Source organism: Netta rufina (assembly GCF_964035555.1).
Source record: "Netta rufina genome assembly, chromosome: 5".
Taxonomy (NCBI): Eukaryota; Metazoa; Chordata; class Aves; order Anseriformes; family Anatidae; genus Netta; species Netta rufina.
Window position 1 is genome coordinate 3950819 of NC_140128.1, and position 23800 is coordinate 3974618.

At 35.1% G+C, this 23800-nt stretch overlaps 2 protein-coding genes across 3 annotated transcripts in view; one reads left to right on the forward strand and one right to left on the reverse strand.

Moving 5' to 3' along the window:
* PDE3B (phosphodiesterase 3B) overlaps positions 1 to 5929 on the forward strand; it is an 89886-nt gene extending 83957 nt beyond the window's left edge. The window contains exons 14-18 of one of the 2 annotated variants that reach the window (XR_014618487.1): positions 403 to 564; positions 1975 to 2221; positions 2559 to 3083; positions 3840 to 3915; positions 5802 to 5929. Coding sequence is in view for 1 of the 2 variants with exons in the window: in XM_084287831.1 (XP_084143957.1) it covers positions 403 to 564; positions 1975 to 2221; positions 2559 to 2788 (639 nt within the window). In the remaining variant the exon portion in view is untranslated. Of the gene's footprint in view, positions 1 to 402; positions 565 to 1974; positions 2222 to 2558; positions 3766 to 3839; positions 3916 to 5801 lie in introns of those variants that run through there. The other variant, XM_084287831.1, reaches the window with a different exon arrangement.
* Positions 5930 to 14233: 8304 nt separating this feature from the next.
* CYP2R1 (cytochrome P450 family 2 subfamily R member 1) lies at positions 14234 to 23496 on the reverse strand (the record flags this gene model as incomplete). Its single annotated transcript, XM_084287243.1, has 5 exons — positions 14234 to 14409; positions 15408 to 15737; positions 18688 to 19320; positions 20888 to 21029; positions 22885 to 23496. 5 exons carry the CDS (start codon positions 23494 to 23496, stop codon positions 14234 to 14236), a joined length of 1893 nt encoding a protein of 630 aa, XP_084143369.1.
* Positions 23497 to 23800: the final 304 nt, after the last annotated feature.

Sequence of the window (23800 nt, forward strand, 5' to 3'; positions counted from 1 at the left end):
TTTCACGATGGTCATGATATGCATGAATAGCAATGTTTGCATTGCTATTTGATAGCATTAATAACTTGCATTTGAAGTTTTAAATTATTTATATTTAAGTGACTCAAAAAAATCAAATATGTGTAGAACAGTTATATGTCAGTTTGTGTATCGCATAGTAGGCTTAGCAGATGCGACACACAGGACTCATGGGAGACCTCAATCATATCTCATGGTTGAGTCTTCTCAAAGATAGAAAGTGACTTTGAATAAAAATGACAAAACAAAGCAAATTGACAAAACAAAAACAACAACAAAAAAGAAAAACCTTAATCAAGTGTCTGTCTGTTGTGTAGTGCCTGAAAATATAATATTCATGAATAGTTTTAACTTAATTTTTAAAAACGTATGTACTCAACACAGGTCAATGATATCAACAGTCATGGTATAGAATGGAGCAATGAAAATGATCGCTTGCTTGTCTGTCAAATATGCATAAAACTGGCAGATATTAATGGCCCAGCAAAAGTTAGAGAGCTGCATCTGAAATGGACAGAAGGCATTGTTAATGAATTTTATGAACAGGTAGGTATTGAAAGTTTTTTGTTTGTTTGTTTGTTGTTTTTTGTTTTTGTTTTTGTGTGTTTTTTTTTTTTTTTTTGGGGGGGGGGGGACAGACATACAATTCTTTACGTTAAAAATATATAGCTAAATATTATTCCTTGCCTTAAATCTTCAGGTAAAGTATTTCCACCTTCTCTTTCTGAATACTCTCAAGTAATTTTTATACTTTATATGCTAACATAATCTTTTACTTCCTATTTTCTTAGAAGCTTGAAAAAAAATTCCCCACTAATGTTGTCCATTTTTCAGATATTAGTTTTGTTCATTCCCCACCTCTTCCTTTTAGGTTGATACTGATAAGCTAAAATAACTTCTTCCACTTTGGGAAGTTAACAGGAATGATTCCATGTCAAAGAATATTATGGAATCCACAAGACTGGAAATGTATATTCAATGAATCCATAGTGCCGAGGCAGAAGACATTAAAACTTTCAAAACCAAATATTAAATATATGCATTAGTGATTGGCATTATTAAAATGTAAATAAATGTTTACAGTGGAACTTTAATGAATAATCCTATTGTAAATAACTTAAAGTCTGAAAATTGGGTGTCTATTTTTACATCTAGAACTTCTGTAAGACCCTCCAAATATATCTTACAACATTTCTACAGTTATTTTTCTGTAGCCAATTTCCTAGGGGATTCAGTATTTATAAGGCAACAACCAGGGATTAAAATATCTTTCAGACTAGAATAATACAAGTAAACTACAAAAACACTTAGGAGACTTAAGTTTTCACTTAGTACCTCAAGTGCTTACACCTAGTGTTCTAAGTTATTCCTTTAGGAAAAAAAAATTCAAACAATCATGTCCCACAGAAATGCTAAGACAAGTTGTTATAAATCAGAGCAACTGCTCAGATTTTTTTTTTCTCATTTATAAAAATAAATACATACATATATAATATTTATATATAGATATATGTAATTTATATTGGATGTTGTGGTTCCTTTCAATCTACCCCATGCTTTTGGAGGAAGCCATTCACCAGAACGCCTTACTCTATTTGATTACTTTCCCATTTTCTCTGTTCATCAGCTTAGCAGCTGAAGTCAAATTTCTGCCTACCCTGAAGCTATCCTATAAAGGCAGAGGAATAGCAGTCCCAGTAGAACTAGATCTTCATCCATACAAAGGGTATCACAGCAAAGCTGTAGGGAGGATTATGATCTGTGCAAATCTGAAAATGTCTTTATTTTTCATCATTATTTTCCTGTTTACATTTTCACTCATTTAGTCTATATTATTATTGCCTTTGACAAATAGACACAATTCATTTAATATCTATTTCGTTCCTTAAAGTTGATCTTTAAAAATGGAATTTAATTTTTTGAGAAGTTCTGTATTTTTGGTCCTTTCTTTTTCAGGGTGATGAGGAGGCAAGTCTTGGATTGCCTATAAGTCCCTTCATGGATCGCTCTTCTCCACAGCTTGCAAAACTGCAAGAATCTTTCATCACTCACATAGTTGGACCCCTTTGTAATTCCTATAACGCAGCTGGGTTGCTTCCAGGGCAATGGGTTGATGAAGAGGAGGATGCAGAAAGTAATGAAGATGATGATAGAGCACAGTCAGAGAGTGATGATGAGGAAATAGAAGACGATCTTATTTTAAGTAAGTTTCTGTATTTGAGTTTGCACACACATTTTTTTATTTAATACATTCAGGAATAACAATGATAGTTGAAATTGTGGAGTTCAAATATTGTAGATTTTGTGATTATGCACCTTAATTTTTACTCATAATAATTTTTTGTTAATATCAGGAGACTTGCAAATAAAAAAAAAAAAGTCATCACTATACTTTTCCGTGTCACTGTTCAAATATTCTGAATAAGAATCTGTGTTTTTCTCAAATTTACATCTGTTTTTCAACATGGCATTTTATATGTATGTATAAAATGTAATTACTTTGAATCCAAAAAAATCAATTAATGCTTTTAATTTTTCAGAAGCTCAAAGAAGAAAAGGTAGACGACGAATATTTTGCCAGCTAATACACCATCTAAGTGAAAATCACAAAATATGGAAGAAAGCAATTGAAGAAGAAGAAAAAAATAAAGCTGAAGGAGCTAAACTGCTGACTGAGAACTCATCTTTACCTCAAGCAGATGAAATTCAGGTTATTGAGGAAGCTGACGAAGAAGATGAACGACAGCTAGGAGAAGAAAAGACATGCTGAGAAAACTTCAGTCATGTCCAGTACAAAGATAGAAAGCTTATATCTATCTATATCTATTTTCACTGTGTTGACTTTTGCCTAACACAGTTCACTTAAAATTGAAAGGCCTTAATACTGTGAGAGGATTCTTTCTACTCCAGTGGAATCCCTATGCACTTTCGCCACACAGAATACGAAACTTTATTCAAAGATTGAGTATTGTATACCTGATGCAAAGTTCTTTATGCCTTAGTTGGTATAAAATATTCTGATATAATGCTGCCTTGCTGAAAAAGGAACTCCTGTTTTCCTTGAGGTACCTGCAATTTTTAAAAACATTCAGTGACTTTAGTTACCAAAGTGGCAAGAACTTTTTGCTAACAAGGAAATGTTGGATGAATTCTAATATTGTAATGAGTTGTGTATTTCATGTTGTTTTTGAACATGAATAAGACAAAGTCTGTGCCTGTATGAAAACCATGTTACTGTTGCAGTGCAAGCCTGTTGTGGGGTGTCTACTTAGTGCAATAGTGTGCTTAATGTAGTCATCTCAGAGCAACTGTTCAAGGACTGTGACATAAATGCTAAATTCTGGTGTTTGTGGTTTAAAAAAAAAAAAAAGAAAAAAATCAGGTGCATCTATTTCTGATGCTTTTTATTCTTGTGCATAATCTGATGTTTTATTTTTGCAGAAAATATTCAGGTTTGCAGTGGGTGTTCACGATAATTCATTGAATATAAGGCCATATCTGTTGCCTTGCTGTTTTGTGGTAGAACATTAAAAATCTGTTCAGCTACTTAAATTATTAAGGGATTTTATTCTCTAGTTAAAATGTTATATTTCCTGCCCTTTCTCAGGTTCCTGTTTAAAAACAAGTCAACCACACAATAGATTTTATCTTGCACCATTTTCTGGTATTAAATTTTAAAGTAATAAGATCGTATTTCATTTATTCTTTGTATGTAAAACTTTAGGAGAATTAAAGATTTTTTTTTTAAAAAAAGATACAAAATATTGTTTCAAAATGACTAGTGTATTTTAATGTGTCCTGCATATTTTCTTTTATCACAGACATAGCTTATATTGCCTCCAAGTGTGATGTACATCCTGAAATATACATATGGAAAGCAGAATGTGAAAACTTCATGTAAGGCCTAATAGTAAGATAAATATCACTGTACTATATTACACTTTAGATAATTTAGGTTTTAAATAAGCTTAGACAATCCAAACAATTTTTAGGAACACTCCCATTGGAGGACTGATTGCAAAAATAAAAAATTAGGCTGCAAGTGCATGATCACCTTATGCAAGCCACAAATAAAGCAAGCTTTAAAAGTGCATCTTTTAATACTAAACACTTACATGCTATACTGTTGAATGGAATTTAAAAAAAAATGCACACATGTTCAAGTTGCTAAATGTATTTTAGCACATTCTTGTTTACATTTTTATCAATTGACTTGAAAAAGAGGTAACATTCCTAAGCTAACCTTGTGTAAATTCTATTGCACTATTTTACACAACTGAATTTCTGTTTTGCTCTTCGGACAGCTTAAATAACTGAGAAAGATTATTATTTTTTCTATATTCCACTAATTACCTTTTTGTGGATTAACTTAGAAGACCGCTGAATTGTGCATTTGCTATTTCATATAATCAGTGCCGAAATCTGCTTTGCTGCCATTATGACTATCACTGCTTTTTTTTTTTTTTTGTAACATGAGCAGCATTAAAAACAGATATTTCTGTCATTAATAAAGTATTGCAGTATTGAAAGAGAATGTAGAGCTTAGAGATATGGTTTAGTGGAGGACTTGTTAGTGTTAGGTCAGAGGTTGGACTACTTGGAGCTCTCTTTCAGCCTAGATGATTCTGTGATTCTGTGAAGGTGACACTTATCACTCCCTTGTATTTTACATTTGGTGCTCATATATTTCCTAACAAATCATTTGAGGACTACAGAAATTATGTGTGTTTCAATATGCTATGTTTTCAGCATTTTGTGGTTAGTTTGTGTTTTCATGTTTAAAAAAAAGCGGGGGGAGGAGGGGGGTGGAGCGTATTAATGCAGTTTAGTTTCATTCTTGCTTTTACTGACAAAAGAATGCAGATGTGCTTGTTTAAAGTTACAGTTACGGTATTTTACATGGCAATTCTCCATTTAGTTTCCATTTTTAAAAGAGCATTATTAAAAAGTATTATAAAGAGAGAATAATAAGGTAGAAATAACATTATCTTTTACTAAAGCATTGGCAGTAATTATATCTGGTGACAACATTGCCAGCAACTTTATCTTAGGTTTCCATTATATTCTTTAGAAATATGGAAGAAGTTTTTAAATTTAGGAAAACAACAACAACAACAACAACAACAAAAAACAACAAAACAACAACAACAAAACAACAAACAACTCGGTGTTTATTAAACTAATAATAGGTATAAAATATTATGCCTACTTCCAATTAGGTATTTTCAAGTTACAATATCTTGCTTCAATATTTAGTTGTGGATGTATTCAAGAGCACCTTGAAATGTCTTATTTATGCATACATATTATGTGACTTATTGTTTCCCTAGGAGCAAATGTCACCAAAGGTATGTTCAGGGCATGTTTGTAGAAATGGATGTAGCTTTAACTGAGGCACCTTAATCTTTCAAAAATGTCAATGGAGGGTCATTTGAATGTTGATTGAGCTGTTGTCAACAATAAGATATATATCCTTATAAGACAGATCACTCTCATTCTGGTAACAGACCAGAATGAGAAAAAATTACAACTAATTTTATGCATCAGTTCACAGCCACCAAGGGATGCCTACACTGAATTTTATGCTTCTAGATAAACATTTAATGGATAACATTCTCAGTTTTAAGTGAAGTCTTTGCAACATCTTTTCTGTCAAGACAGTGTCCCACCTCCTCGTTGCCCTCTTTTGCAATGTGGGCAACGTTACTTGCTCCCATGCATACAGTGCATACAGAACTGAACTACTGAGTTTTTTTTCTGTAAAGAGCCAATTCCCTCTACAGCTCTGGAGACCTCTGAATGTCATGGTGGTACTAAATAACCAGAGTCAAAATCAACTTGGATCATCTTCCCATGAATTATTCACAGCACATTCAGATGGTGAGTCTAGGATTCAAAATGGAAGGACAGGTGTAACATTACTTCAGGTAAGTTCAAGTTTACAAAGTTTGAGTAAATCTCTATTTGCTATATGCATAAAACGTTTTTGTATTTTTTTTCTGTGTACTTCTTGCGTTCAACTTTCTAATAAAAGGGATCAATTGGAGGAGAGTTCTGTCAGGTGACAAAAGTACATTGTTCTGAGAAAAATAATTTCATTGCTCTTCTTTCAACGCCCTTTTCATTTTAAGTGAAAAGAAAGGGAATATTCTCATAGGCGTTGAAACTGACAGACATTTATCTGTCGAACACAAACAATGGCAGGTGAATCAACAAAAGGTGTTAGCAGGATTTGAGAGCTCACTTCTAGCTCTGGTGCTTCCTCCTGGGTACATATAGATGAAGGCTGGTTTATGATTCTTCTAAAAGTATACAAAGAAATTGAAGTAAACCAGTCTGGAACAAAAACGCCTGGGGCAGTACTTTCCCTTTTGTTTGAAAAAATGTTTGAAGAAAAGTGAGAGGTGCAGAATTGAAGTATCATTTGCTGATGAGTCTGAGATCAGGAATCCCAGCCTATGATACTTGAATCACCGAATTAGCTTAGGTGGTGAAAATTAGGAAAGAAGTAGGTGGGGCATAAATATAATTGCACATACACATGACACATTCTTATATGGAAGAGAGACACAGTTCATAATTTCAAGTCAGTTCATTGTCTTCAAAAAATATGGAAACAGGGTATCTTTTGATATATCATGATAATTTTCATTGTTATTAAAAATACGAGTCATACCACTAATAACAATAAAAATACAATAAAATAAATCTATAAATAAAAATACCACCAATAAAAATACAACTACCATAACTCAAATGTTGCAAATTTAAGAAAATTATTTTTTTTTTTTCTGTGGCAAATAAATGTTAATATGTTTAGAAATGTGTGGACAAACATGAACTTGATCAAATAAGGTGTAAAAATATGATCAAGGTGGTGTTTTATTTTAATTATTTTTAATTTTATTATACATATAATTTTCCTACAGCTTTCCTCAGAATTGGTTTTGGACAACTTGCTTCCTTGTGTCTGTTCAAAGGCAAATGAGGTGATCAATTGCTTTCATTTTTGCATCGAAGAATTTTCCTTCTGATATCTCCAGAATTAAAACTTTATCTTGCTATGATAATCATACCGTGACTTTTCAGAGATGAAGTGGGCAAAAAACCACAATTGTTAACTAGTCTTAACTGATTCATATGTACTTAATAGGGTCACAAGCAATCAGTATTTTATTTTATTTTTTTCCTGTTAAATGAGAAAATAATGGCTTGTATTTCTGAGAAAACAGGAAGGAAAGCTAAGCTACAATAGGATAAACACTCCAGTGTACTTGAGTTGAAAGTTATCCTCCTGGCATAGTATATGTACTCCACACCCTCCAGCAGATGTATAACCCTTAAAGACATTTGTGTATATATACGTAACTCTTGACAAAGCTGTCTGTCTTAATGGTTTTGTTGTCCATTTCTACTCTCATTTCTCTAAGACACTTCTGGTTTGCACTTGAAATAATACTTCTGGTTGGTCTTACTTTTGTTATCTTTAATACTCCAAAATAATAGAGTAACTAGCAATTGCTTGTTTTGTTAATGATAGCATTAAGTTAAAGAAAATCATCGCAGTAAAGAAAAAGCTGTTTTTCTTGGGTACTGAGATTTAAAAGTCTGTCCAGAAAATGACTAATTTTAAATGCCATGTTGTGATATATGCAGGATACTGAATAATGTGTTTAATGCACCTAAGGGATTGACACTTGGTTCTATGTGATACTACAACCACCCTTTAAAAAAGGGCACGTCATGATCAGAGATGTTTGACTGGAAGGCTTCTTTTGGAATCTGTACACTGTGAGTCATCTTTTGATTTCTGTACTGCAAGAGATCATAGGTGATAGCAACCGGTGTCTATGATAGGTTCTACTACCTGGCACAACATTACTAGTTGGCAGAACATTAGTATGTGTGAAACCTAAGAGAGTTAAAAGCTTATACAGAGCAGAAACTTTGTCTTGTGGTTTGCCTGAGGTTTCAGAAAAATAGAAATAGAAATGCTTAACATTAAAACAACAGAGCCTTTTAATAATGATGAGGTGGCATAGTGTTTCAAATGATTCCTATCATTCACCTTGTGATTTGTCCATCTTCTAAGTACCTTGCCAAAAAACAGGTGATGATTCACTCCTGACTCATCTCTCCAGATCAGCAGAACCCTTTGCACCTTGGATGAGATCAAAGTCTTTTCATTTTACTTATAAAGCGGGGACTAATGCTCGGCTTAAGATATATGCATTATAACAAAAATCCAAAAGGTAAGCTTAATATTGCTTATAGCAAGTGAGGAGCAGACTGCTTTCAAACTCATTTGTCACCATGCCAGTTAGGCATGAAAACTTACTCTTGTGTGGTCATTCAAACAGGCTTCTGCGTCTTTTATCATGACATTGATCCTGCTAGTGTTAATTAATCTCTGTGGTATTGTTAATTTATCTGATTCATATGCTAACAAAGGTTCCTCTCAGAGAAGTGAATAAAGAAGCACTATTATTTATCTTAGAGAATGGGTTTATAATCATTTTGTTCTACTCAATGTACATAAGGAATTACCAAAGTATTGTTTCTAATTTCATATGTCACACCCGAGGAAAAGTATGTCCATTAGATAGACTGCTGAATTCCAATACAGATCAGTGTGACCGGTCAGAAACACAGAAGACATGTCCTAAAGAGAGAAGAAGATGATTAAATGAATTCGAGAGATTTTTCTGAGTCTAGAAAAAAATCAGACTTAAGTAATTATATTCAAAGTCTTATAAGACTGCTTCAAAGAGCAAAGTAATCAGAATAATGTTTTCAGTGTTCATAGTGTTTAGGACAAGTAGTAACAACTTTAAGTTGCAGGAAAGAAGATTCAGGCTTGAGGACTGAGAGTGTGATTCACTGAGAGAGATTACCTTAGTGTACAAAGGAAGTCTTATAAACAGCTCTGAGAAAAAAATATATTGCCTGGGTCAGATGAGCGAACTGTATAACTTACTGACCTTATTTCTGGACCTATATGCTAAATACTAGAACTAGAAATAGGATCTCATGTGAATCACTTTAAGGACTAATAAGAAAATGTGCACAATCTTAGAAATATGACAAATACCAACGTTCAAAAAACAGGAATTGGAAGTGTCTACTGACTCAGTGGAACTGTCTACTAATTTTGACTGTACTTTAAAAGAGAAATATATGTAAAATATAATGGGAGAAGATCTGGATTCCTTGAGGATCTTTAAAAAAAACAACTCTTATGCTCCCATGAAGAACAATTAAATGAACTTCCTTACCTATATAGGCACGAGATGTCTCATAATTACCTAGGTTTCTCCTGGAAAAATTAGACCAATTTAGTTCTGCTGTGGTGCGTGTTCATGACAAGCATTATTTTAACTGAATTTATTGTGCAAGTTGAAGACAACCAAAGGGAAGTTGGACTCCCTAAAATTGAATGTGTGTAAAGAAAGTAAACTTTGCTTTAGAATAACTGGAATTCTTTAAGGTGTTTTATCAATTCTATTACTTCATTTGCATTCTTTATTGATATGAAATCCTACCTGCATTACCCATATTGGTGAAGGACCTGAACAATATTTGAGTCATCTTTTATTGCCTCATTTTAGTAAGAGCATAAGAGTATTCAGTGTGGACCCTGTTGTCTAGATACTAGCAGTGGGATTAATGTGGTTAAGCATACTAACAAATTAAGTGTCATGTAAAAAGCTCTTTACATATGTTACTTTATATGTACATTACTATATATAATGTATATATGTAATCTCTTTTCATGCTTTTTACAAGTAATAGTTTATACAAATTAAGGATATTTCTTTTAAGATTTTTTACTACTACCCTGGACGAGCAAGTCAGCAGTTAAAAACAGCAAGGGAAAAATAGTAACTGTATTATGTTTCCTGTTGTATTACTATAGGCTGTTATAAATCACATGTAAAATGTTGGGCAAGCAGCCATCTGCTGCAGTAATAGTAAACTATTGGATTAGATTGCACATTCCTGATTTGCTCCATTATTGTAATAGGTTTAATCTATTTGTAATGTTACTTATTCAGAAGAACGTAGCAAACGTAATGTCTCCTGAATTCTGGCAGCCTTCCTAAGAAATGACCACTGTGAGTATGGGTTCTGCCTAATTCTAATCACATTGACATCAAGGTAGTTGACAGCCTTCAGAAATATCTAAAAGGATAAGCCTAGAAATGGAACAATCTAGTGATCCTCAAATTGTATGAAGGACAGAATAAGGTGTAATTTTTCCAGAAGTTTAATTTGATCTTGATTAGACAAAGGCTTCAAATTATGAAGCCCAATGCCTAAACAACACCTCCGATATCTAATTGCTATGAAAGTCTACGTCTGTACCTTTAAAGACCAATTTATCCTGAGAATTTGTCCTCACTATGCAGGCAACCACAGAATCCAATTATGACATACCAAATCAAGAAACAGTTTGCTTGATATGTAAACTCAGGCTGCTTTAACACTTGAATAACTAGTAGAAATATGGAATTCAGAATGAACAGTACACTTTAAAAAGGTGATGATTGAGATGGGAGATTATTGTGACTACAGTTTACACCTCATGCTGAAGGCAATTCAAATTATAAGCAGAGAACAGGAGAAATGTCTGATAACTGATTTTAAAATTTCTATAACTATCCAGGGATATCCTCACTGTTAGTTAGATATCTAATTCTTCATCTACAGCAGTTTCAATGTATTCACCTGCTTCCTAGCTCAAAGATATTTCAGCTTGACTTCTCTTTCTGTTCTTTCCTACTAACTGAAGAGATCTTTTATCAACTTTTTCTCTCTGTATAGGTGGCGGTAGACTGTAATCAGGTCACTTAATCACGTGTTTGATAAATGAAGCAAATGAATTGTCTTGAATGTATGACTAGCCAATATGTTCTACAGTACATTTCTGTGGTGTATATTCTGGAAACATGCTTGAGCCCCCAATTTATCCATAAGCTGTCAAACAGTGCCCATATATCACCAAGTCTGAAATAATAAATCATGCTGATTTGGAACCATATTGGCTTAGACACAGTGCTACCCTCATATGATCACATAGTATTTGGTCAGCTCATAAATAAGTAGAAGTACCTTGCAGCAAGCCAGAATATACAGCATAAGCACATTCTAAGTTATTCTTACAGCGTTATAGGAACACAGCCACATTTTAAACACTCCTTTAAATATAGACAACAGATCGGGACAGTATTTGAGGAATGCTTGTGCCAGCATCAAATATATATGTGGCTTCTGTATCCTCACTCAATATTCTGTCAACGCAAGATCTTTTGGCTGCAGAGTTAAAGTGCATGTTTACCTATCCACCATGAATCCGAACCTCTTTTAAGAATTATAGCATTACAATATGGATTACACTGTAAGGTATGAAATACAGCAAATTGACAGTGGAGTCAATAGATAGATAGAAACAGAACCTGGAATCAGCAAAGTTGAAGGATTAGGAGTTCTTAATGGGTATAGACACTTGAACATGACATGAACAACAACAGAACATAAACAACCCCAAAACAATACCCACCAAACCCTTTCAGTAATACCGACCATTCCTTAAAGGGAATAATGTAAGTATTAAGAATGCAACAATGCTAGTAAAAATGATGAAAAGATAAACTATGCAGTAAGTACTTGGTCTGCATTTGGGGAAAAAAAAATTAACCAATGTATTTTTAACACAAAATAAATGCTTTAATCCCAAAAGAATGATAAATAGCAGGCAGTTATGCTACATATTTCCACTCTAAAATGTTCACTGGGGAATTCTCAGCACCTAGCTGTCTACTCATGTTCATTACAATTCAGTCTTGGTGTAACGGGGAAATAGCAGAGGACTGGAAAAACTAATATGTCAATATTTCAAATGATTAAATTGGATGATTAGGATAATTCTAAGTCAGATACCTGAGGGAAAATAATAATAATAAAAAAAGTTGATACTGAATGAAACATAACTAATGCTATAGAGAAGATAGTTTGTCAGATGTATTCGATTGTTTGAATGAGACTGTAAATTGGCAGATAATCATAACAGTTTTCATTAATATTCTAAGGCTTTTATAAGGTATTTTGATTTAGAAACCAGAATGGCATATAATCAATACAGTTCTCATTAAATGGATTTAAGACCAGCCAAGAATTATTTCTCAAAGGGAAAAGGGAATTATCACTGGCCAGCTGTGTTTTCAGTGTAGCCCTACAAGAAATACCTCTTGATTATTTTTTAACCCCTCCCCCCTTCAATTTAGATTATTTGAAACACGTTCTAACCAAATATCAAGCAGCAAAACTCTAGCTGTGAGTGGGTATCAGAATTCCCATAAGTCCAGAACTGTAGCTCTGAAAACTCTTTTTTCCATTCCATTTTTCTGCATGCTAAAGAGACCTACATTTTGTAGATCACACTATTTTTACATAAACACTTCAGAAGTATCCACCATCTACTCACGCTGACAACAGAAAAGTCTCAGTTTTAACTGTATTAAGAACCTCAGCAGCTGTCTCATCCCTATACACCCTGTATGCCAAAATCTTAGGAGCAGATTGTTTGCAACTTCCATGGTGTGTCAAATACACAGCAAGAAGGCTGACACCTCTTTTTTTTTTCTTTTTTTTTTTCTTTTTTTTTTTTTTTCTTTAGAAATCTTATATCTCTACAGAAAAGCAGTTGGTCAGCAAGAGGATTTGATAGTCTTCCTTCCCTCTTCAGAGCACCAGAAATACGCATTTCAGATGATCCCTGTGGGACACGTGAGTCTGACTACCCTCTGACAGGGTAAGTAATTTAATTTGGACCTGCTGCATTTTAAGTCAACAGACTATTATATAAGTGGACTGTCATTACCTCTATTTGACCTTCCTCTTTTGTTATCTCCAAAGAAAGGAAGCATTTCTACTCAGTATAAGCCAGAAACATCAAGTGAGAAGAAAAATGACAAATTCCTGCCTTTGAACTTTCCCACAGCTCCGAGTCAAAGCAAAAGCTGCATAAACAGCAAGCCTAATACTCAGCCATGTTCATAAATAGCTGTTTGCTCAGTGTGTGTTTTTCACCGAACTCTATTCTGAAGTCCCACTACTCCCCACACAATGCAGACTTGTGCACCACATTCAGAGTATCAGGTTCTCCTGTAGGACCTGTGTTCTAAGTTTATGTCTACCAATAACCATAAAGCAATAGCTGTCAAACAGAATCAAAAATGAGGCTGGTAGAAGTAGTTTTTGGGCTTACAGCTTGTGTTTAAAATCCATTTAAATACTTGTTTCTCCTTACCCTACTCTATTGCCCCTCCTCAAAAAAAAAAAAAAAAAAAAAGTCTCTTTTCTTGTCAGTCTCATTATCAGCTTATTTTCTTGACTTATAGCATATTTGCATGTGGCTCTGGTAACACAAACACTTTTTTCTAGACTACTTAGGAAGAGCTTAATGATTACATAATGCTTTGTGTAGGGAGGCAGTGGAGGACCCGTGTCTGGAAATGCAATAAACTGGCAAAGAAGATTGCTGTAATTGTCATGAGCATGGGAATAATGGAACACTTTGCGTATGTTACTAAATGAGAAACAAGCCATAAAAGATCTTAAAAGTGAATTCACACGGTTATCGGACTCACTAGAAAATGAAGACCAACTAGGAAGATTGGGCATGGAGAAGTAATGAAGAAAATGTTTTAATTGTTAATTTGTTTGTCAAGGCTGGAAATAATTGTTTGTTTGTTTGTTTTTTTAATTACATACAGTTAAATAGGTATCTTTAAAACCTTTTTAGCTATGTAAATGTAATTGAGAATTATAAAGAACTGCTTTGCTGGAATAGTGTGTATGGGATTTCTATAGATAAATCGCAGCATAAAAAATTTGGAGCAATATACTACATGTTTAAAAAAATATCCTCTCAAGTAAGATAGCTTGCAAAGAAATATTTTTTAAAAAATATGGAGTGAAAATATCAACTTTAGACACAGGATGTGCTGTATGTTTTTGCTTTTTTACATATATATGAAAACAAAGTAGAAAAAAAAAACACACATAAACTTGTGTACAAATACATGTAGCCACAGTTTAAGTTCTTAAATTTTTTTGTTCTTCCAACATGAATACATTTAGACATAGAAGGCAAGTGGTTCCTCAGCTGTAACTTGGAGCATTTTATTCCACCTGACAGTCTAGATACTTCTCTTCATCGTCGTTCTGCACAAATGAGGTATGGCTGTGGTTGTAATGTCATGCCTAACCTCGGTTTGAGATCTGGAATCACACCATGAGGAAAACACAGATGAAATCGTTGTAGTAATGAAGTGAAAAACAAAAACATTTCCATTCGAGCTAGCTGTTCTCCAAGACAATGTCTTCTTCCTGGATTGGAAAAAAAGTGTTTGAAAAAAAACACTTTAAACATTAATTAATTAATGTTTAAACATTATTTAAACATTAATTAATGTTTAAACATTAATTAATTAATGTTTAAACACAAACTGAATAAGAATGGTCATTTCTATTCTAAGGGAAATAGTGGTTTTGTAAGACAGATGAATGGATAACAAAACATAGAAGTAATAAGGTAGAATAACCAAAACAAAACAACAAAAAAAAAACAAAAAACACACCATAACCATAATAAAATATGTAATAAAGATAGAATTCATTACATCTAACTTTAGCCATGTAGAAGTTGTCCATCTAGTCCAAGAAAATTGTCTTGGCTCCATTTATTTCTTGGAGAAAGTGTATCTCAGATTGTAAAGTAAGTAATCCTCTACACAGGGTACGTCTTTTTATGGACTGCAGCTAGGCAGTAAGCTTATGCTAAACAAGTAATTTTTAGGTTGCTAATTATATGAGAGGTAAATGGTCCCCCTTTAGAAGCATCATATGATGCCTATAAAGATAACTTAGGACTCCAAGAATATTTCCTTGGGGGCAGAAAGCAGTGTTATAATCTGACCCCCAAGGTAATTTGGAATAATACCTGCAATTTCTGGTGCTGACCGAAGTGCTGAAATTTGAAAACTGGGTGTGCAAATCACCTGTATGCAACGAATTCAACAGCAAGTGACTATCTCCATTAATCATGTAACAAAGAGCATTTAGGTACTACAATGATATGATGTATATAGACTCCCCAGTTAAGGATACTATGCAGTCTCTTTTGTTAGTTTATATAATAATAAGGGTATTATTCAAAAATCTGCTATGTCCAGAATGCATTATATTTAATATAGCTTTAAAATAGCTGTTTCATCAGAACTGTGGACATTTTATATCATGCTGTCCATTCCTGATTAATTGCTATAAATTCCGTGCTGTACATTCCTAGATTTATGAAAAGGAACAGTTGAAGCAATGGCTCATACCTAGTGAAAAAGGAACAAATGCATCTTTTTTGACAAACTGCCCACTGCTGTCCAAAAACCTCTCGGGAGAAAATACTTCTGGGTTGCTCCAGTATTTTTCATCAAAATGTACAGAGTAGAGGTTTGTAATGACTGTAGTGCCTTCAGGAATAGAGTAACCACGCACGACAGTATCTTTAGAAGTTGCGTGAAAAATACCTAGCGGAACTATGTTACAGAATCGCAGAACTTCATGTAGAACAGCCTCAGTGTATGGCATTTTACATTTCTCTTCTAAAGAAGGCATTTTGTTTGGGCCAATGACCAAATCGATTTCTTTTTGAACTTGCCCTGTTAGGAAAAGGAATAAAAGCAAGTTGTTTATTGAATAATATTCTGCATATTTTCTAGCTTAAAAACATACTTTTAAAAGAATACTGAAATATTAAATACCTTATACAAAATATAGTAGCTTATAAGCATTTAGACTCTTGTTTTCTTCCTCTAGCTAGTAGGAATTCTTAGCATATATACCAGTAATCTTCATTTAAAGAGCAACTACTAGCAACTATTAAAAAGTGAAAATATGCTTTGACATACTCTTTTTCACTTGGGATACCTTTATTTCTGGAGCTCTTCAAAATGAAGGAAACAAGCATGACACTGCAAAGATAATGTACTTGAGTAATGTACTAGAGTACCTGAGTGGACATAAATAACACTGAAATTACCTACTTAAGATTTCATTTGTATAATTCTGCTGATTCTTTGAAATTGTCATAGTGTAAAGTCATTTACTCTTGAAATGAAAATAACTCTCATTGTAGCGTATCAGGTAAGAGGGACAGCTATAGCTAGATTCTGAATTTAACTGAAAAGGAACAAATTCAATCAGTCTCTGTTTTTAAGTTATTTGAAAAATTAACTTAACAGGCATAAGGTCATTATTTAAATAATCTCAAAGGCATCCAGACCTCTTTTCTTCCCTCCCCCTCCCCAATACACCTTTTTTGTTGAAACTGTCAAAAAGCTCCAAACTAAAACAAAATTGATTTTTTTTTTTTTTTTTTTTACAGTTCACGTGGGATTGATAGTAAAAATCTGGGAAATGACAGAAAAATTCTACCAGAATGACCAGGTTCTTCAACCTGAAGTGACAACATTTCACATAAAAATACAAAGATGAGAAGCAGCTTAGTGAAAATACATTCTGTAATGCCGTGATGTATTGGTGTACATTGTAATAAGGTAATAGCAATCTTTATTTTTACGCAGGTGAACTGAATTTGAATTCTGAATCAGTAACTTTATATCATAAGATCTGCAATCAGAAAATTATTTTAGATAAATGGATCTCTACAAAACTCTAATGTTATATAGAGATAAAACTACGTTTTCCTGATCTCTATTGAATGAGTATCTTGGTCAGCTCTTAACAGAGGAGTAAGGATGTTCTTAGTTAACCTTATCCTATCGATTACTTATGGCACTCGATATACTGTTTTTTCAGCAAAATATAGAGAATTTATATATGCAACCTAAACCTTAAGTATCCTTAATCAGATAATATATTTTTAAATTTTATTGAATGTTTTTTCTTTTTTTTTGATAGACTTTCTAGTTGTACTATGTCAAGCATAAAGATGAATCAGTGGAACTTAGAAGCATATAAGCAATATTTATTTTTTTAGACCCTTCTGTTTTAAAACCTCTGAAGTATGCTTCTTGTTTAAAAATAGCAATCTTAGTTTTAAGCTCCCACAAAATAATATTAGTTGTACTCAGTGAACTGAAAGCAGGTATTTCTCCTTAGAATGTCTATCAAAGTTTTTACAAAAAACATTTCAAGTCCTGCTACAGCTTACTTTTAATCCTAAACTAGAAGATGAAAATTGCCTGATTTTTAATCTTTAACCAGTTACCTCATGTTCAATGAATTAATCAGCTAACTAAAATCATTGAACAAATGAAAATAAGAAAATATGTAAGAAATTATGGCTGTAAGAAGACATTGAGAAAACTTTAGTTCTACTTAACCAAATATTTTACCCAGCTCAATGAATATGAAACCAAAAACAATTATCGTAACAGCAATAAAAAAAAACTTTGGCATCAATTTTCTATATTTAATCTGAATGCTTTTTACTGTTTATTGAAAGTCAGGTCTTGACATATGTTTTCATTGTTACATATTTTAATGTTCAGTGTGTTTTTTAAATAGAGCTGTATTTGCCTTAAATATAAAAGTTTATCAAATTTAAAAAGAATAATTATGTTTTGTCCACTTTATTTAAATTTAAAAAATATATATATTATATAGCTGAGAAAATGAGAAGGTGCAGTTATATACCCACTACCATGAGAAGAAAACATTATCTTTCATTTACAACGATATCTGGTTCCTATGCAGAACTTAACATCCTTATAGACATGGGTAGTGTTTCATCTCTAATCTAAAATAATGGTGTTCAAATTGATGTTAGCACAATATTATTTGGTCAAAGCATAAATAGTAACTTTCCAAGTTTGAGTCATCTAGGCTGCTTTTTCTCAAAATACTGAAAGTCCCTAGTTGAACTTAGCACTTCTAAGATTTTGATAGGAAAAGCAAAACTGTAAGCAGTGAAACAAGAAGTGTTACTACTCACTTCTAATATCCAAACTTCTACACAAAGTGGCTGGGCTGATACTCAAACATCTAGTGCTGCCTTACTTCAGAATGTCTGTAACATATCTTATATTTTTGAAATGCTTTTTTTCTTTCTTCTAGAAGTATAAATATACACGTCTGTGACACCTACATCTATTTTGAGTGGAGGCACTTAAGGATAAATGAAATTGTACCTAAGCAGTTATCCAAAACATTTTTGCTGATGTTTTTACATTTTATTTATTTAGTTTATTATTTTTATACATATTTGCATTTCTTTATTATTTTACTACATAAACCTAGTGCACCTGCCAACCAATATTAAGCACCATAATGCTAAATTTAAATATATTAGAAATAATTTATGGAAAAAAAATCAAAGCTCCATAAAAAGTTTTAAAACAAAATTTAATAATAGAATCTAAGATACTATCATCAATACTATCAATGCTTCAATTTTGATATCTTCATCTGCAAATAAACTCAGCTTTGCACATCTGTCCATAGCATATTTGGAAAATGATGAAGTACAGTAATATATACAAACCTTCATTTTTAGTTACAAGTATGGATAACTTCACTATTTTGAAAAAGCATTTTAAATTGGCAAGTGGAAAGTGTATTGGTTCCTCAAAATATCAGCATTCTTACCTTGAATGTGTGGATAAAGAGCCATAAATAACACTGCCCATCTTAAAACATTTGTTGTGGTTTCTGTCCCAGCTATGATGAGTTCTCCAACAGAGAAAATTAAGTTTTCTCTTGAATATGTAGATTCTGGATCATTTTCATTGCAGTCCATCTCATCTAAATATGCATCTACAAAATGTCGAGGTGACTGAGGCTTCCTATTTTCAGAGACACGTTCAATAAGCTCATGAAGAAAGTCATAGACTTCAGCTGCATTTTTAAACAGCTGCTGGTGTTTCCCAAATGGCAAGATACCAATCCACGGAAAAGCATTATATAAAAATACGGAAGCGCTAGCAGCTAATTCAATATTTTCACTAAAAATCTCAATCATGTGCTGAAATTCAGTATCTTCATACGTAAAACGTTCTCCAAAAATAATCAGATTAGTGATGTTTGAAACGGCATTTGTTATCAAGTGCTTAAGATCAAATGGTCTGCCTTTGTATGTATCAATGGCATCAAGAAAAAACACAGATTCTTCAGAAATTTTGTGTTCAAAAGATCTTTGACCATATCCAAAAATTCGAAAGGTATTTACAGCTAATTTGCGATGCTCTGTCCATCCTCTGCCATATTTACTGTTCAGTAAGCCTGAAAAAATATTTTGACACAGTATTTTATGCAGTGCTTTGTTTTTCCCCCATAAGATGATAGAATTATTTAACATATCAATCCACTCTAAGAGTATATTACTATCGATAGAATGAACCATTAAATGATTACTGAAACAATCTCTCTGCCTCAAAGTTGAATTAAACTTGCCTAAGCTACTCCTGACAAACATTTGCCTAACCTATGCAAGCAGGTTAACAGACATCGTATCCTTATGTAGAGGCATATCTGATCTGTTTGGAAACATTCTGTGTTTGTGAAAATTTGGACTAAGATAGAACAGCTGCTATGGGTACTTTCACACAGCAAAATGCAACGCAACTATAATGACAACAGGTACACCAAGAGTATTTTGATACCCATCAAGACAAAAAACATTTTAGCAATCAAAACACAAGCCCTTCTGGGACATAACACATATACTAACACGTAGTAAAGCCCATATCTTCCTTTCTTCACTGAAGTTCTCACTCACTTATTATTAAAGTAGCATATCCTATAAACAAAAGAAGTGAAATTGGTAATAAAAAAATCAAAAAGATCCTTCCTATTAAACTTGAATTCAAATACTGAATATTATCAAAGCTATCTTTTATCAGAGTTCTTCTTCTGACAAACATCTTTGAAGACAACACAGCTCCTGAATGTTAATTAAGATACTCAAGTTAAACACAGTAAAGTTAATTAAGCCCTCTAAGCAAAGAAAAAAAAGAATACTGAACTAAGGAAGGAACAGGGTACAATTTTTAATGATGTGGCTGAAATCTGTGTAAAGCAACGAAAAACAGCTATTACAAAACAGATGTTACTAAGCCAAGCATAAAAGACAGAAAACAAAAACAAACAAACAAAAAAAAACACAAAATTGAATCACCAAGGAGAAATACTGACCTATTTAACCACAGAACGTAAGTTTCTGCTGCAGCTTTTAAACTCCTCAAATTCCTTAAGTTCCTCATACAACTTTATTTGAATGTTAGAGGCCCATCTAATATAGATCTTAATAGGAAGGCCACAGAAATCATATTTGCCTACTTAAAAGGCCCAAGTCTACACAAAAGACAAGATGTAACAAAATACGTTCCTCAAATGTATTTGAAGAGTTCTAATAATGGGTAAAACATGTCCTAAACATGTCCTAAACAATTTGAAGAGTTCTAATAATGGGTACTAAGTATAGCTACTTCAGAAGATGTTTTCACTACTCATAGCCAAATAATAAACTAAGAGATGCTTCAAACTCAGGATCACCGGGAACAGAGAAAACGGCTCAGAAACTGATAGTAACCGAGTGGGGAGGAGAGAGCATGGAGACAAAAAAATGAAACACATTTTGCTATGGAATTTAGTCCAAGAATGACAATCCTTTCCAGATATCTTAAGCATTAAGTGTTTCATGAAAAAAAAAAAAAAGCGTTTCATGAGATTTAAAAAAACAAACAAAAAAGTGGAGAAAACAGCTAATGCACATGTTTATGTGATCATAAACACAAATGAAGTCTAATGGACAAAAACTGCATTTCTGTTTGAAGACACTAGCACTTACCTCCCATGTTTGTCAACTTCTTAAACAAGGGAAGAGATGGTCTATCTGCAAAAATTTCGCTTTGATGAACAAGGCATTCTTTTACTGCATCATAGCCATTCAGCACAATAGCAGATATACCACCCAGATCAAGGCTGAAAATCTGTGGAGAAAAAAATAATAAATGCTATTACAAGCAAATCTTAAGAACACATAACAAAAGCAAGCAAAACAAGTAATGAAAAAGTGAAACGATGTTAAACGTCAATGGAAAATACAATCTTCATAAATATAATAATAACTTCAGTAGGGCATATAGGTAACCAGAGAGTTCTGCTAGTGATACAATAGTGGCATCATAGAGTTTGTTGTGAGCTGGTTTACTCTGTCAAACGATACAGTAAATTAGCCTATGCTACACTCTGCTTTGCAGTGCACCTAACGCGACGAGACCTCCACAGTAAGGATCAGGGATGCTTTTATATAGTCATTACAACAATGTGAGTCAGGTACCACAATGTATGTAATTCAGAAAAAAAAAATCTTTTCCCCTAACATTAGTAGGCATAAGGTATATCTTCTATAAAAGACCTAGAAATAAAATATTTGTATTGGCTACTTCCTTAATTTGGTGAGACTATTTCCACAGAAGGCAGGGAAGTCTCACTGTTGTTAGCTGTTTCTCCTCCCTTCCTTAGTAAAGGTAAATTCCAGTAGCTTAATTTGGTTATGGACGTTGTGACAGAAGCTACAAGTTATCGCAAAGACTTCCATCGCTCTGCAGTAGCAGATGTAGAAGTGGTGTCAGCTGTGAAAACAACCAAGCTGCACCTAGTCCTTTCTGTCTCTGAAACTGGACACCAGCTTACTTTGCACAGGCTCCCCAAGACCCATCAGATGACAGATGTGAGAGCCATGATGACAGCCAACAAATGATAGCATAGCCCAGCTAGTCCCATCACCTGTTTCCAGAAGTGGTCAGCACTAGATGCTTTGGAGAAAGGTGCAATACATCCTGCAGAAGGCACATACAGGATAAACAAAATGAAAAATTTATCCTATGGTTCAAAAAATTTAAAATGAGGCTAAACTCTGAAGACTAAAATTCTATATCCCTTTCCATACTTTTCTGAGCATTATAAATCACGTATTTTTTTACTTTCACAAATCCTTATTTTTTCTTTATCTCAGCATGGTTGGACACCATTATATGAAGAATTAAGGAGCACTAGTCTAGTAATGCATTCTGTGAAGACTATTTCCTTTTAGCAAACTTGAATTTTTCACTGCTACAAATGCTCTTTTTATGTGACGAGAAGAAACTCGTCGTATACTTCTTGAGAGCATCTGTCATTTTTGCATACTGTAGTCATAGCTTATTTATTATGCTTCCTTGAATACAAAATGTCATTTTAAAAAAGATCATTTCTTTTTTTTATAAAAGATCATTTTGTCGATCTTTTTCAGAGCTCCCCATATCCTGATCTGCCTCCTTCAAGCGCCCCCAGATTCTGCAGGATCTTTGGCAACAGCAGGGTCACAGAACTGCAGGCAGCATTACAGGCAAGTGGAAACCTGAGCTTATTTAACGATGTATTTTCCTTCCTATTTCTAATCCGTTCAGGTGAATGTTTTCCTTGAAACACTTTTACTTTTTCCTTTTGCCAAAACAAAAGAAAGAAATGAGAATGCCCCTATCCTTTTGTTTCTCCCATTGATGTCCCGCTAGGAGATCCACTTTTTTTTTTTTTTTTCCATGAAGCGTGTAAGAACAGACTGGTAGGAAACAGCTGAGAAACAACAAAGCACCCCCCTGCCTATGCACACAAACTGCAAGCAGATACCCGACTATCCCCCTAGAGGCCCTTCCCAGCAGCGCCCCCCCAGCCCGTGCCCCGCCGGGGATGCTCCCGGGGCCGCTGCCCGCCAGGGGGAGCCGCGCTCCCGTCCCGCAGCGCGGCCCCGCTCCCTGCCCCCGGCCCTAACCCCGGTCCCGGTCCCGGTCCCGGTCCCGGTACCTGCCCGTGGATGTGGCTCTGCCGCCTCATGTAGACGTGCGGCTGCTCCGCGCCCAGGGCGTGGATGTTGCCGATGAGGGGCAGCCCCGCGGGGCCGGGGGGGAAGCCGGGCGGCCGCCGCTGCTTCAGCAGCTGCCGCACCACCAGCGCGGCCAGCAGCGCCAGCGGCAGCAGCAGCAGCAGCAGCGGCGGTGGCAGCAGCCGCCCTCCGCCCTCTCCCGGCCCCGCGTCCCCCGCCGCCGCCCGCATCTCGCCGCTTCCTCCTGCCGCCGCCCGGCCCCGTCCCGTCGCGTCCCGTCCCGTCGCGTCCCGTCCCGTCCCGTCCCATCCCGCCGCCCCATTGGGCTGATTGGCCCTCGGCGGCGCCGCCCCACGCGTCAGCCGGCCCCGGAGCCGCGGAGCGCAACGGAGCGGAGCGGGGGCACCCGGCGGACCCGGGGGCGCGGGGAGCGGCTCGGAGGGAGGCTGCGGTCCCGCCGCGGTGCGCACCCGAGTGGGATGAAAGTGCCCTCGCTGCTCGAGGGTGCCTCCGTGCGCACACCTGCGACAGCAACAGCCGCTTATGTGGCGCCGGGGAGGCAAAATCCCACGGCTGGGGGTGTTTTCCCCCATCCCGGGGTAGCTGCGCGCTGGGGGAAGGCCCCCGGTAGCTAACGAGCCAGCGCGGTTGCTGCTCAGCGGGACCATACCTCGGGAAAGGGGGCTGGAAGAGCACGGGATCGCTTAATGCAGAGCTAAGAAAGCAAACCCGACGTGCGATGTAACAGCCTGCCCAGAGAGTTCATAGAAAACTCCCCTTTGTTTCCACTCACGCTGATTTTCCTATTCCATCAGTGCAACTTCACACTGGCAGTAAACCTTAGGCACAACAGGAGGATTACTGCCAGGTTATGATTTCTATACCGTGTGTTCCCAG